The sequence below is a fragment of the Dasypus novemcinctus genome, chromosome 23, assembly GCF_030445035.2.
Source record: "Dasypus novemcinctus isolate mDasNov1 chromosome 23, mDasNov1.1.hap2, whole genome shotgun sequence".
NCBI lineage: Eukaryota > Metazoa > Chordata > Mammalia > Cingulata > Dasypodidae > Dasypus > Dasypus novemcinctus.
Window position 1 is genome coordinate 29,553,541 of NC_080695.1, and position 12,965 is coordinate 29,566,505.

At 55.3% G+C, this 12,965-nt stretch overlaps 1 protein-coding gene across 1 annotated transcript in view; it reads left to right on the forward strand.

The window, feature by feature from the left end:
* The window catches only part of MVP (major vault protein), a 38,663-nt gene extending 26,859 nt beyond the window's left edge, over positions 1 to 11,804 (forward strand). The window contains exons 6-15 of the mRNA XM_004479351.4: positions 1,964 to 2,058; positions 2,342 to 2,578; positions 3,950 to 4,219; positions 5,902 to 6,146; positions 6,224 to 6,421; positions 7,316 to 7,702; positions 8,559 to 8,675; positions 8,833 to 8,959; positions 10,618 to 10,806; positions 11,540 to 11,804. Of these exons, the coding sequence (XP_004479408.1) occupies positions 1,964 to 2,058; positions 2,342 to 2,578; positions 3,950 to 4,219; positions 5,902 to 6,146; positions 6,224 to 6,421; positions 7,316 to 7,702; positions 8,559 to 8,675; positions 8,833 to 8,959; positions 10,618 to 10,806; positions 11,540 to 11,728 (2,054 nt within the window). The 3' untranslated portion in view covers positions 11,729 to 11,804. The remainder of the gene's footprint in view (positions 1 to 1,963; positions 2,059 to 2,341; positions 2,579 to 3,949; positions 4,220 to 5,901; positions 6,147 to 6,223; positions 6,422 to 7,315; positions 7,703 to 8,558; positions 8,676 to 8,832; positions 8,960 to 10,617; positions 10,807 to 11,539) is intronic.
* The last annotated feature ends 1,161 nt before the right edge of the window (positions 11,805 to 12,965 follow it).

The window sequence follows — 12,965 nt, forward strand, 5'->3', positions numbered from 1 at the left end:
CTTTTCACGCTGGGCGGCTTTTCCTCACGGGCGCACTCCTCGCGCGTGGGGCTCCCCCACGCGGGGGACACCCTTGCGTGGCACGGCACTCCTTGCGTGCATCAGCGTTGCGCATGGGCCAGCTCCACATGGGTCAAGGAGGCCCGGGGTTTGAACCACGGACCTCCCATGTGGTAGACGGACACCCCAACCACTGGGCCAAAGTCCGTTTCCCTCGCCCTCATTTTTGAAAGACAGTCTTGCCAGATATAAGATTATTGGATGGCAGATTTTTCTTTCAGTATCTTAAATATATCATACCATTTCCTTCTTGCCTCCATGGTTTCTGATGAGAAATCAGAACTTAATCTTATTGGGCATCCCTTGTATATGGGCATAGGATGCATCTCTTTGCTCTTGCTGCTCTCAGGGTTCATTCTCTCTCCCCCTTCGCCATCCCTCTCTCCTCCTCTCCTCTCTCTCCTTTTTCTCCTCTCTCTCTCAGTACTGGGGGCTGGGGATTGAACCTAAGACCTCATCTGTGGGAAGCTGGTGCTCAACCACCAAGCCACATTGGCTTCCCTGAGTTGAGTTTTCATTTGTTATGCTTGTTGTTTTTGTTTTTGTTTTTTTCAGGAGGCACCAGAACCTGAACCCAGTTCCTCCCATGTAGAAGGGGGGCTCTCAACCACTTGAGCCCCATCTGCTCCCTCAGGAATCTCTTTATCTTTGGCATTTAACATTCTGATTATTATGTGTCTTAGAGTAGTTCTATTCAGATTTATTCAGATGGGAACATGATGTGTTTCTTGGACACAAATATCTATTCCTTCAATAGGATTGGGACATTTTCTACCATTATTTCCTTAAATATTCCTTCTGCCCCTTTTCCCTTCTCCTTCTGGGACACTCATGACACATATTTTACATGTCTCTTGCTGTCATTTAGTTCCAAGAGACACTGTTCAAATTTTTCCAATTCTTTTATTTATCTGTACTTTTGTATGTTCACTTTCAGAGTTCCTATCTTCAAGCTCACTGATCCTTTCTTTTGCCTCTTTAAATCTGCTGTTATATGCCTCTGCTGTATTTTAATTTTTTCAAGTTAATGAATTTTTATTAAGGAAGTACTGGGGATTGAACCAGGGAACCTCGTACATGCAAGGCAAGCACTCAGCCACTGAGCTACATCTGCTCCCCTCCAGTGTATTTTACATTTCATTTATTGTGCCTTTCCTTCCCATAAGATTTGCTATTTTTCTATGTATGCCTTCCAATTCTTCTTTCCCCAGTATCTCTTGAAAGATATTGAAGGCTGCCATTTCTTCTCCCTGCCCCTAACCTGCCTCATGCTGGTTCAACCTCAGCCCTGAGCCTGTGTTTGTTCATGATCACATTGACTTGGGGATATTTATCTCTGCTTCATCCTAAGCTGAGGCCATGGTCATGTTGTTCAAATACAGTGAACAAAGGCAGTGCACGCTCAATGCCAGGTGTGGTTCTACATGTGTTACAAATGTTATTTTGTCCTCAAACAATCTGGAGGTGCTATTTTCATTTTCCAGGTGGACAAAACTGAGGCATGGAAGTTACTTGCCCTGGGCATGTAGCCAGGAAGGACAAGGCTGGGACTTGTGCCTGGGCACTCTGGTACCCTAAAAGGGACATCCACAACTCCACTGGAGGCACCTCTGATGCCCACTTTAGGGCCAAGATGGGAAGTAAAAAGTTGGGCTTTGGTGTTCAGAGGAAGCATAGCAAGGTGTTGGTGTAGTGACAACTTGAGTGGGCGTCTTCTAAGGGTTGTATAATGTTCCTAGGGACAGGTTAGTTTTCCTCTGACCTCATGGAAAGGAAAAAATACAAGGACACCTGCCCAGCCCTTGAGCCTAGGGACATCTCTGTTACTGTCTGGGCTGCAGGAAGTGACAGCTGGAGGACAGGCAGGTTGACCTTGACCCTCCCTTCTCTGCCCTTGGCCCAGGAGAAGAATGGCTGGTCCGCTCAGTGGGGGCATATCTCCCGGCCGTGTTTGAGGAAGTTCTGGATTTGGTGGACGCCGTGATCCTCACAGAAAAGGTTTGGGCTCTGGAGATGGTGGGTTAAGGGGCACCTCGGGGAAAGGAGCTCCCAGAGTGGCAGAGAACATGAGAGTAGAAGAGCAGCGATGCTTTCAGAGCCACTAAAAGGGAAGAACTCAAATCAGCTCACTTGGGTTATCTGAAAGCATTCAAAAATCGTCGCTCGGGCCTGGGAGCGGGCCGGTGCCTGTGGGTTGGAGTTGCTGCTTGTTCAGGATTCGCCTGAGGAAGTGAGTGGCGGGCTTACTCCCCGCCCCGCTCCCCCACATCTTGCTCTACAGACAGCCCTGCACCTCCGGGCTCGGCAGAACTTCCGGGACTTTATGGGAATGGCCCGCCGCACTGGGGAGGAATGGCTGGTGACGGTGCGGGACACAGAGGCCCACGTGCCCGACGTCCACGAGGAGGTGCTGGGTGTCGTGCCCATCACCACCCTGGGCCCCCGCCACTACTGCGTGATCCTTGACCCCGTTGGGCCGGATGGAAAGAACCAGCTGGGGCAAAAGCGCGTCGTCAAGGTAACCCTGTCCGCCGCCCCCAGAGGCCCGCCCTGGAGGGCAAATGCCCTCGAGAGGCATGAACGCCCTCTGACCTCTCTCCCTCCTGTACACCCAGGCGTCAGTTCTGGAAACACCAAGGTCGCTAAGGGCTTGGCACTTAGTTCTGTTTGCTTGAAACACTGTTCCGCTTAACTTTCCAGCAGCTTCCTAATACCCCACAAGGCCTCGGGTCTTGTGCTCCCTCTCCTGGGAAGCCTCCCTGGCCTTATTGCCCCACTCCTGAAGACCTGAAGCTCTTTCTCACACGTTGCACACCCCTCTGCTCCAGCATCTTTGTCACCCTCACACGCATGCACGCAACTTCCTTGGATTCAAAGAGACCTGACTCTTAAAACTCAAAAAACCAAAAAGCAAAAGGAAACTCTTGATTTACCAGCCCCCAGCCCCTCCTCCCTCTGAACTCTGTGTGGGACTGCCAGGGTCGGCAAACTCTCTGGAAAGGGCCAGACAGTAGAAATTTGGGGCTTTGTGGGTCACATGATTTCTGTCGTGACTCCTCAACTCTGCTGTTACGGTGAGAAAGCAGCACAGGCCATGGGTAAAATACGAAACGTGACCGTGTTCCCCCGACACTTTATTGAAAAATCAGAAGACAGACCAAGTAGAAATGACCAAAAACTGATGACTGGATGAGCAAAGTGCACTGTCTCCATACAAGAGAATATTATCCAGCCATCAAAGGGAATGAAGTGCTGGTACCTGCCACAGCATGGGCAAACCTTGAAAACATTATGCTGAGAGAAAGAAGCCACTTGTGTGATTCCATTTATATGAGCTGTCCAGAATAGGTGATACCTGGAGTCAGGAAGGAGATGAGTGGCTGCTGGGGAGGGACTGCTAATAGGCACAGGGGTTTCTTTTTGGGGTGATGGAAACATTCTAGAATTAGATGGTGGTGGCAGCTGCACAACTTGCGAATATACAAAAACAACAGGCTGCACATTTTTAAAAGGGTAAATTTTACAGTATGTGAGGTAGAGAGTGCAAGAAAATTTTATACATAAACTGGATTTGGCGCAAAGGACAGAGTTTACCAATCCCTGGGCTACCCTCTTTTAAGAAAACCATGGGAGAAATGGGGAGGGACGATGGGTTAACTCCTAACTGTTGACCTTGTGAGCATCTGGTCCTAGAGGTTTAAGGCACTTCCCAAGGGCAGATTTGCCCAGGGGGGCTCTGCAGGGACCTGCACAGGGTCTGACTGGGAAGGTAGTACCCCCTGCTGTGTGTGCACAGGGCGGGGGTGGAGGAGATAGTTTTCTGGGCCAGATGGGGCTGGTGAGGGGCCATCAGAGATGGCTGCCCCTAACCCCCACATCTCCCCACAAGGGAGAAAAGTCTTTCTTCCTGCAGCCTGGGGAGAGGCTGGAACGAGGCATCCAGGACGTGTACGTGCTGTCGGAGCTGCAAGGCCTGCTGCTGAGGGCCCTGCAGCCCCTGGAGGAGGACGAGGTCTTGCACCAGCCCGGGGACCGCTGGCTCATCCGTGGGCCCCTGGAGTACGTGCCGCCTGCCATGGTGGAGGTGGTGGAAGAGCGTCAGGCCATCCCCCTGGACGAGAATGAGGGCATCTACGTGCGCGACGTCAAGACCGGAAAGGTAACGGTGTGGGGAGGGGTGGTCGCTGCTGCTTCCACGGCACCGGCTTCCTCTGGGGGTGGGGGGGTGGGGGTCGTGGGTGATGCTGGTGGGAAGAGGGGTGCCTGGAGAGGTCACAGCAGTACCTGGGAGGGGGGCGGGGCAGGCATTCCTTTTGTAGTCGCCATCCCTGTGTTTATCTTCAAGATCTAATGTCAAACCTTAAACCCCATCGGAAAGGAGGAGCTTGGTTCTGGGTGGGAGACTCTGACCCACTGCCGATCTGGGCCCAGCCTGCAGTGAGTCTGGGTCGTCATCTGGGAATCATGAGATCCCACCCCGTTCTCCCCATGTCTACATCCTGGGGGAGTCCTTCCTTCTCGCCACCTCCCCTAAACGCAACCTTGGGGCAGTTTAGGACCTCCTCTCCAACGCCTCCTCTAAGAGTCTAACCTGGAAGTCCAGCTCAGAATCCCACGATGGGTGCCCTCCAGGCTGCCCCTTGAAGGAAAGCTCCAGAAGAACCAGTAATGAGCACTTACTACGCATCAGGTGCTGTTCTCAGCCCAGCACATAGAGTGTCATTCATTCCTCATGCCAGTGAGGTAGTCTTGTCGTGTCCATTTTACAGATGAGGAAGCCGAAGCTCAGAGGCCAAGGGCCTGCCAGATGCCAGAGCTGGCAGGTGGGAAAGCCGGGGTTTGAACCCCAGCTCATTCCAGGGGCCGCTTTTTTTTTTTAATTAAAGCGGTTTCCTTCTATTAATACATTTTTTAGATTGCAAAATTGTTTTGAGATTTTATTTAACACTTTTTTTAATTAAAGTTAATAGATCACAAAGAACATTACATTAGAAAACATAAGAGCCCATATAACCCACTTCCCACCCCCATGATTTTTGTGAATTGTATTTTTTTGAAGATATATACATCTCAAAAAATGTTACATTAAAAAAACATAAGAGGTTCCCATATACCCCCCACCTCCCTACCCCACTCCTCCCACACCAACAACCTCCCCCATCACTGTGGCATGCTCATCACACTCAGTGAACACATTTTGGAGCACTGCTATACCACATGGATTTTAGTTTACCCTGTAGTTCGCACTCTTCCCCCGGTGCATTCAGTGGGTTATGGCTGGATATATAATGTCCAGCATCTGTCCCTGCGATATCATTTAGGACAACTCAGATTCCCAAAAAATGTCCTCACATCACATTTCTTCTTCCCTCTCCCTGCCCTCAGCAACTACTGTGACCACTTTCTCCACCTCAATGCTCCAATTTCTTCTATTACTCGTCACAATAGTTTCATAGTAGAATATCAGTAAGTCCACTCTAGTCCATATTTTATTCCTCCATCCTGTGGGCCCTGGGATGGCGATGTCCCCTCCACCTCTGGATCAAGAGGGGGCTTAGACTCCACATGGATGATGGATGCAGCTCTCCTGCTTGCAGTTGTAGGCGCTCTTGATTCCCTGGTGTGGTGGTTGACCATCATCACCTCCCTGGTAGCTGACCTGGGTAAGTCCAACAAACCAGAGAGTAGGAGCTGCAACTCTGCTGAGGCTCAGGGCGGCGGCCGCTTTTAACCATGATGCCGTGCCACCTCCCTGGACCAGTTCTTTGTGGGGACCGCCAGGTGGGGCTCTCCCCATTTCACGCTCCCTGGTGAAACCCCACCTTGCCCTCCTCTCTCCAGGTACGTGCGGTGATTGGAAGCACTTACATGCTGACCCAGGATGAAGTCCTGTGGGAGAAAGAGCTGCCCCCTGGGGTGGAGGAGCTGCTGAACAAAGGGCAGGACCCGCTGGCTGACCGGGGCGAGAAGGAGATGGCCAAGACCACTCGGCTCCCAGCCGTCCGGAACAAGACGTGTGTGGTCAGCTACCGCGTCCCGCACAACGCCGCCGTGCAGGTGTACGACTACAGGGCCAAGAGAGCTCGGTGAGGCTGTGGCGCCTGGGCGGCGGGGGAGCCGGGAGAGGCTCTCCCGGGGGTCTGACTCCAGGCTCCCCCTGCAGCGTGGTCTTTGGGCCCGAGCTGGTGTCGCTGGGTCCCGAGGAGCAGTTCACGGTGTTGTCCCTCTCAGCGGGGAGGCCCAAACGTCCCCACGCCCGCCGCGCGCTCTGCCTGCTTCTCGGGCCCGATTTCTTCACAGACGTCATCACCATCGAAACGGCGGACCATGCCAGGTTGCAGCTTCAGCTGGCCTACAACTGGTGAGGGCTGGCAGGCTTGGGGGCGGCAAGGGCTCCTCCTGGGTGAGGCTCGGGGAACCCTGAGCGAGAGAGCAGCCCCTCCTGGCATGCCTTCCCGTGGGCAAGAGGGAAACCCGGCAGGGTCTGCAAATCCAGTCTTCTGCCCCACCTCCCCGGACGGGGCTCTCGAGAGGCCATGTGGGCCGCTACCCCCAGTCAGCTCCCAGCATTTGGCCAAATCCTTCTTAACTGTAAGGCTATAGCAAGAGCAGGCGGTCGTGAGCCCTGGGAGTGGCCATCCCGGGCAAGTGATGGTGCCTGCCTTGGTTTCCCAATCCGTACGAGGAGGATGACAACAGCGCCACCTCCTTTGTGGGGCTGTTGGAAGTTTGAGGCAATGAAAATGAGAACAAATGCGCGGTATGTAGTTAGATGTCAGCCCTGATAATTCGGGGAAAGAAGCATGTACAGAAATAACGCTGGGCCACACTGGAGCCTCTGAGCTGGAATTGAGTGGCCAGTACCATGACAAAGGCAGATGGGGCACTGACAGACCCAGGGGCACATGGCCTAATGACTCAGAGCACAGACCCAGGAGCCAGACTGCCTGGGCTCCCACTGTGACTTGCCACATACTGTGTGACCTTGGGCCAGTCACTCAACCTCTCTGGACCCCTCTTTCCTTGTCTGTCATGGGGTGACATTCACCCCACCTCGTGGGGTGGCCGCACGACTGGAACGCAAGCATGTGTAAGTTCCTTCGGAAAGGCCCAGCACTTGGTAGGCCCTGACGCAGCATTCTGCCTTGGAGACCCTCTCTCGCCTTGGTGGGCCAGCGTTGAGGTCCTCCTGGAAAAGAGTTTGCTGTTTTCTGGAGGAAAGCAGCTCCCGCATCCTGGGCCCCTCTGCTCACAGGCACTTTGAGCTGAGTGACTGGAAGGACCCGCAGGAGGCAGCCAAGCTCTTTTCGGTGCCCGACTTCGTGGGCGACGCCTGCAAGGCCATCGCGTCCCGGGTGCGGGGGGCCGTGGCTTCCGTCACCTTCGACGACTTCCACAAGAACTCGGCCCGCGTCATCCGCACCGCCGTCTTCGGCTTCGAGGCTCCGGAAGGCAAGGGGCCCGACGGCACGGTCCTGCCCCAGCCCCGGGACCGGGCGGTCTTCCCCCAAAACGGGCTAGTGGTCAGCAGCGTGGACGTGCAGTCGGTGGAGCCCGTGGACCAGAGGACCCGGGACGCGCTGCAGCGCAGCGTGCAGCTGGCCATCGAGATCACCACCAACTCCCAGGAGGCAGCCGCCAAGTGAGTGGGGCCTGGGGACCGCGACGCCTGCTGTGGGCCAGCCCGACCTTCTCTCCAGGGCCACCGTGTCCACCCCACCACCAGGACTCTGGTCCACGCTGCCATCCTTCCCCACCTTCCTTTGCCTCAAAGATCCATTTTGCACCCACCGGGCACAGGACCCACTTAGCATGAGCCAGGCAGCATCCTGCTCCTGCAGCTTCCCATCTCTCTCATGAGAAAACCCACTGTCTTTTCTGGAACCTTCCAGGTACTCTGGGCTGCAGCCCCTGCCTCCTTCCCACCATGCCTTCCAATCTTCTCCCCCACCTCATGCGCCTCAGCCACCACCCCCACCCCTCTAGCCCCCCACTCTCGCTCCTTTCTGCTCCTCAGATGCACAGCTTGTTTCCACCCACAAGCCTTGGGCATGGCCGCTCCTTGTATCCAGACAGCTGTCCCCCTAGACCCCTGCAAGGCAGGCCCCTCCTGCAGGCCTCAGCCCAAAGGTCACCCCTGGGCTCAGAGTCCTTTGCTTTCTACCCCAACCAAAGCAGGGCCCTTCTTGGCCCACGTGTGCCATCATGCCACCCATTGTACTGCCTTCAAGGTATTTATCGCTGTCTGGAATCCTCCTTGTTTACCTGTTTCCCCCACTGGTAGGTAAAGCTCTGTGAAAGCAGTGGCCTCTGTCGCTGCTACACCCTCTGGGTCTAGAAGGGTGCCCAGCTCACAGGGGGCCCCCATTTGTGTCGAGTTCCTTCCGTGGACTGGACTCTGTCTCCAGGCACCCAACAGACTGGGGGCCCTGCCCTTGGCGCTCCCCTTTCCAACTCTGGCCAAGGGCCAGCGCCTACCTGTCCCCTCTCCCATCCAGGCATGAGGCTCAGAGACTAGAACAAGAAGCCCGCGGTCGGCTTGAGAGGCAGAAGATCCTGGACCAGTCGGAAGCCGAGAAAGCTCGCAGAGAACTCTTGGAGCTGGAGGCGCTGAGGTGGGCTGAGAGCTAGAGGCGGGAAGAGGCTGGCCAGGGGCCAAGGGTCTGGGTGGGGAGGGCGGTGACAGCTGCTCCAGCGTAGGTCAAGGCGGGAGGGGGACACGGCTTCCCCCTGGGTCCCGCCTGACGCTGCCCCCGCTGCCCCCTCCTCCAGCACGGCCGTGGAGAGCACCGGGACCGCCAAGGCGGAGGCTGAGTCGCGCGCGGAGGCGGCGCGGATTGAGGGAGAAGGCTCCGTGCTGCAGGCCAAGCTGAAAGCAGAGGCCTTGGCCATCGACACGGTGCGTGGGGAGCCGCCGGGGAAGGTGGGGGGCCTGCTCCAGGAGAGAGAACCTGAGCGGAAGTGGGCCGTGGTGTTTCCTGAATGCCCAGGGGCCATCCCGGGGCAGACGATCCAGAAGAGACATTCTCCAAAGTTTGTGCAGAAAAAGACCAGGGTTTAGGGAAGGAGCTCCTCAGCTAACCAGGCAGGCGTTACAGCTCATGCTTAAATTGCATTTACTCTGTGCCAAGCACTGGAGAATGCTGCGAACACACCTGAACTCATCCAGTCTTCACAACAACCCTATGAGACAGATCCCGTCTTTTGTGGTACAGAAGAGACTAGCAAAACTCACAGGTTAAATGACTTGCCCCAGGTCACGCAGCTAGCCAACAGATTGAACTCTGAGTCGCCTGGTTCTAGAATCTTGGCTCTGCGCCAGGGTGCTGTACCACCTCCATGCACGGTGGGGATCAGCCCAGGCCGGTGGAAGAGGCAGGCAAACTTGACAAGTGCAGTGAAGGGTGGGGCACGGTGGGTGGTTTTCCTGAGGTGGGCGGGGCGTGGTGGGCATGGTTTCCTTGAGGCGCTGGCTTGAAAGATGGGTGCGAGGAAGCTCTGCAGAGAGCCAGGGAACCGTGTCTGAGTTCACACCCAGCTGCAAGGGAGAAGACCAGTGGGCCTGCCACCTTGGTTGCAGGTACCTTTGCGTGTACCCCGTGTGGGAAACCCCCTTGCTCTCTAGCTTCCATGACCCTTCCCCCACCCCATAAAGTTCCCCTCTCTTCTCTCAGGTTGCATACCTGGCCTGCAGGTATGGCCTGCCGTCCTTCCATCTTGGTCCTTGAAGTCCTTCCAGAAGCCTTCTCCAAGAATTCCCGCCCTTTGAGCTTTTCCTTCTTTGAATTCTTCCGCCGTGGCATGGCATCGTGTTCCTTGGCACTTAGCTTACAAATGCTGGCCTTATCTTGTTTTCTAAGCTCTGAGCTGTCTTCCCTAGTCAGCTCTCAGAATCCAGCATAGGATCACTTCTCCATAAGCCATGGTTAACGAGTTTGGACCCTTGTGAAAATGGCAGGTCCCCGAATGAGGCAGACTGGCTGAGAATCTTTACGTGGGATGTCCTGGTAGGCGGCCACGTTGGGTGGGAGTACCCTCTCCAGCCCCGGTACCCAGGACGACCAGCTTTCCCCACCTCAGTCTGTCCTGCCCACCTTTAGTACAGTCTCTGAAGCCAGGTAGGAATCTCGTAGATGCCCTACTAGAAAGCCCTATTCAAATATTTTGTAGCTCTTGAAAGCCCTTTGCCTTTTATCAGTTCACTGAATGCCTTTCTCAAAGGTGAGGATTAGCGCACCTATTTCTACAGGTAAGCACGCAAACACTGGCCAGCTCTGTAACAGGTGTTACCTCTATTTTGCAAGCATGCTCTTAGTTAATGCCATCAGGGTGGGTATCATCTCCACTTGACAGGTGAGGGACCCGAGCCTCGGATGAAGGGGCTTCCATGGCTTGCCAGCCAAAGGGTGGCCTAACAGGATTCACGCCTAACTGACTGCAAGTTTGCAACGTCATCTCCCCTACCCCAGTACCTGGTTCGAGTATCTTGCTGGACAGTTTCCCCAGGGCCACAAACTCCAAAGAATGATGTTTTTTATTTCTTTTTTCCCCTTCCAGGAGGCCGAGCTCCAGCGGGTACAGAAAGTGAGGGAGCTAGAACTGGTGTATGCCCGTGCCCAGCTGGAGCTGGAGGTGAGCAAGGCCCAGCAGCTGGCTGAAGTGGAGGTGAAGAAGTTCAGGCAGATGACGGAGGCCCTGGGCCCCAGCACCATCAGGGACGTGGCTGTGGCTGGGCCGGAGATGCAGGTGAGAGTGGAGGAGAGCAGGGGCGGGAAACATGGGTTTGCCTTGGAGCCACACTAGAACCAAGAAGGCAAAGCCAGGGAGGCAAACACATCCAGAAAGATGTTGGGGCACAGGGGTGAGGGTGAACAGTGGCTGAGCGACCCTGTGACATGTGTTGTGACCACTTTCTCATTTGAGCACAGTACTGCGCTCAGATCCTACAGTGTGTGCCAGGCACTGTACTAGACTCAGCCAGGAGCTAGCGCTGGGTGGGTGGCCAGTAAACCAATGAGATAGTATCGTTCTGTGACGAGTGCTTTGAAGGAAGTCAAGCAGGGTGATAAGGTGATGGGGCAACACTTCAGATTAGTTGGATTAAGGAAAGGTCACTACAGAGGGGACACTGGAGCCCTATGTGGAGCTGAGAGGAGTTTCCCATCAGAGGGTCCGAGCACAAAGATACAAGGAGGACAACTTGGTGCATTTAAGGAACAGAGAGGACTTTATGGCTGCACCCAAGCCAGCAGAGGGGTACAATGGTGAAGAAGAGGGGTGAAGAGGTGGTCAGGGGCCTTACCTCTCCAGCTCCGAGCCCTGCAGGTTTCCCTACACTCTTCAGTTACCACTGACTGATCCTTTGAGGATGAGTTTGGGAGACAGCTGCGGGGTCAGGCAAGTGGGTGGTGGCTGCCCTGGAGCGGCAGCCGAGGAGGTGGGGCATGACCAGCTCTGACTCCTCCCTCCCTCCCTCTAGGTAAAACTGCTCCAGAGCCTGGGCCTGAAATCCACGCTCATCACAGACGGCTCCACTCCCATCAACCTCTTCAACACAGCCTTGGGTCTGCTGGGGCTGGGTTCAGAGGCTCAGCCCTCAAACAAAAAGCTGGCCAGTGGGGCCAGCCCCCAAGAAGGCTTGCTTCCGCAGGCCCCTCCTGCCCCTTAAGCTCTCGGAAGCGCCGCACCGTGCCTTAGCTCTGTCTTGCACTGACAAATACAACTAAAGTTTCTGGGCATTTAAACCTGCTTTTGTTTCCTTGATGCAAGTCAAAGCTGGGTCACCAGGAAGTGTAATGGTTGTGGGGTAGGGGTGGGGAATGGGAGCCCTGAAAATCTGAAATAGTTACTAGGGACTTCTTAGCTGTAGAGAGGGAACTGAGGCAGGGAGATTAACCTGAAGTCACACTGATAGGAAAGTGACCCCAAAGCCTCAGCCCCCAAGCCAGACCTGTCCTTTTAGTAGTCAGCTTTCCAGGCGAGGTAGATGATGCCACAGGCGGGAGGATGGGTCCTGCCCAAGCCAGCTGCTCCGGGATGGCTCTTGCGTCAGCAGCGTCTATTCTTGCTGCTCATTCCTCCTGGAGCCCAGCCTGGCCAGGAAGTTCTGGAGTCCAGCGCTTGGCGCCGGTCCCTCCCGGCTTCCACCCATCCTCCCCTGCTTCCCACCGCGAAGCTTTGGGACGTTCCCTTTGGCGTCACCTACTGGACAAGCTGTGCACCTGCCAGGCCTACGCCCCGCGCCTGCGCACTTGTCTCGGGGGGGAACTGGTCTGGCAGGCTTCTTTCCCTGAAGCACCACGAACTGGTGTACCTCCCTGGGCTCTTCAGGAACCTCGTAGGCGGGATGATCCCCACACAGCCGCCCTTCCCTCCGCCCCAACCAGTAGATTACTCTGGGCGCATGAGGGGAGGCTGCAAGGTGAGCCAGCGGCGTCTGTCAAGGTGGGTGCCAGGTGCTCCCGGCCTCGGAAATAAAGATAGAGGAAGAAGCTTGGGCTTGCTGTGTGGCTACAGCAGGCAACTCAGCCTCTCTGAGCTCTTTTCCTAGTCTGTGAAGCAGGTCAGCGATTCCTCTCCTGAGCCGGTGCATTGGGTGGGTGCAAAGTAGGGCTGAGTCCTTTTCAGGGTTATTCCTTCCCCCTGGGGCGTGACACCAGCGTGACACCATGTGGCCAGTGACTGTCCTCAAGCATGAGCTTCCTGAGGCCCAAGGCCCTCGTGGTGCTGGCTCAGAGCCCCGTGGGGGTCATTGCCCCCAGCCCAGTCTTCCTTTAGGAGGGATAATTAATTTAAAGCTCTCCTTCTGGTACCCAGCACATGCTAAATGCTAAACAAACGTTACCATTGTTTATTACCGAGGGCCTCTGGGGGAAGCAGGCAAGATGGGATGTGGTGTATTGCCC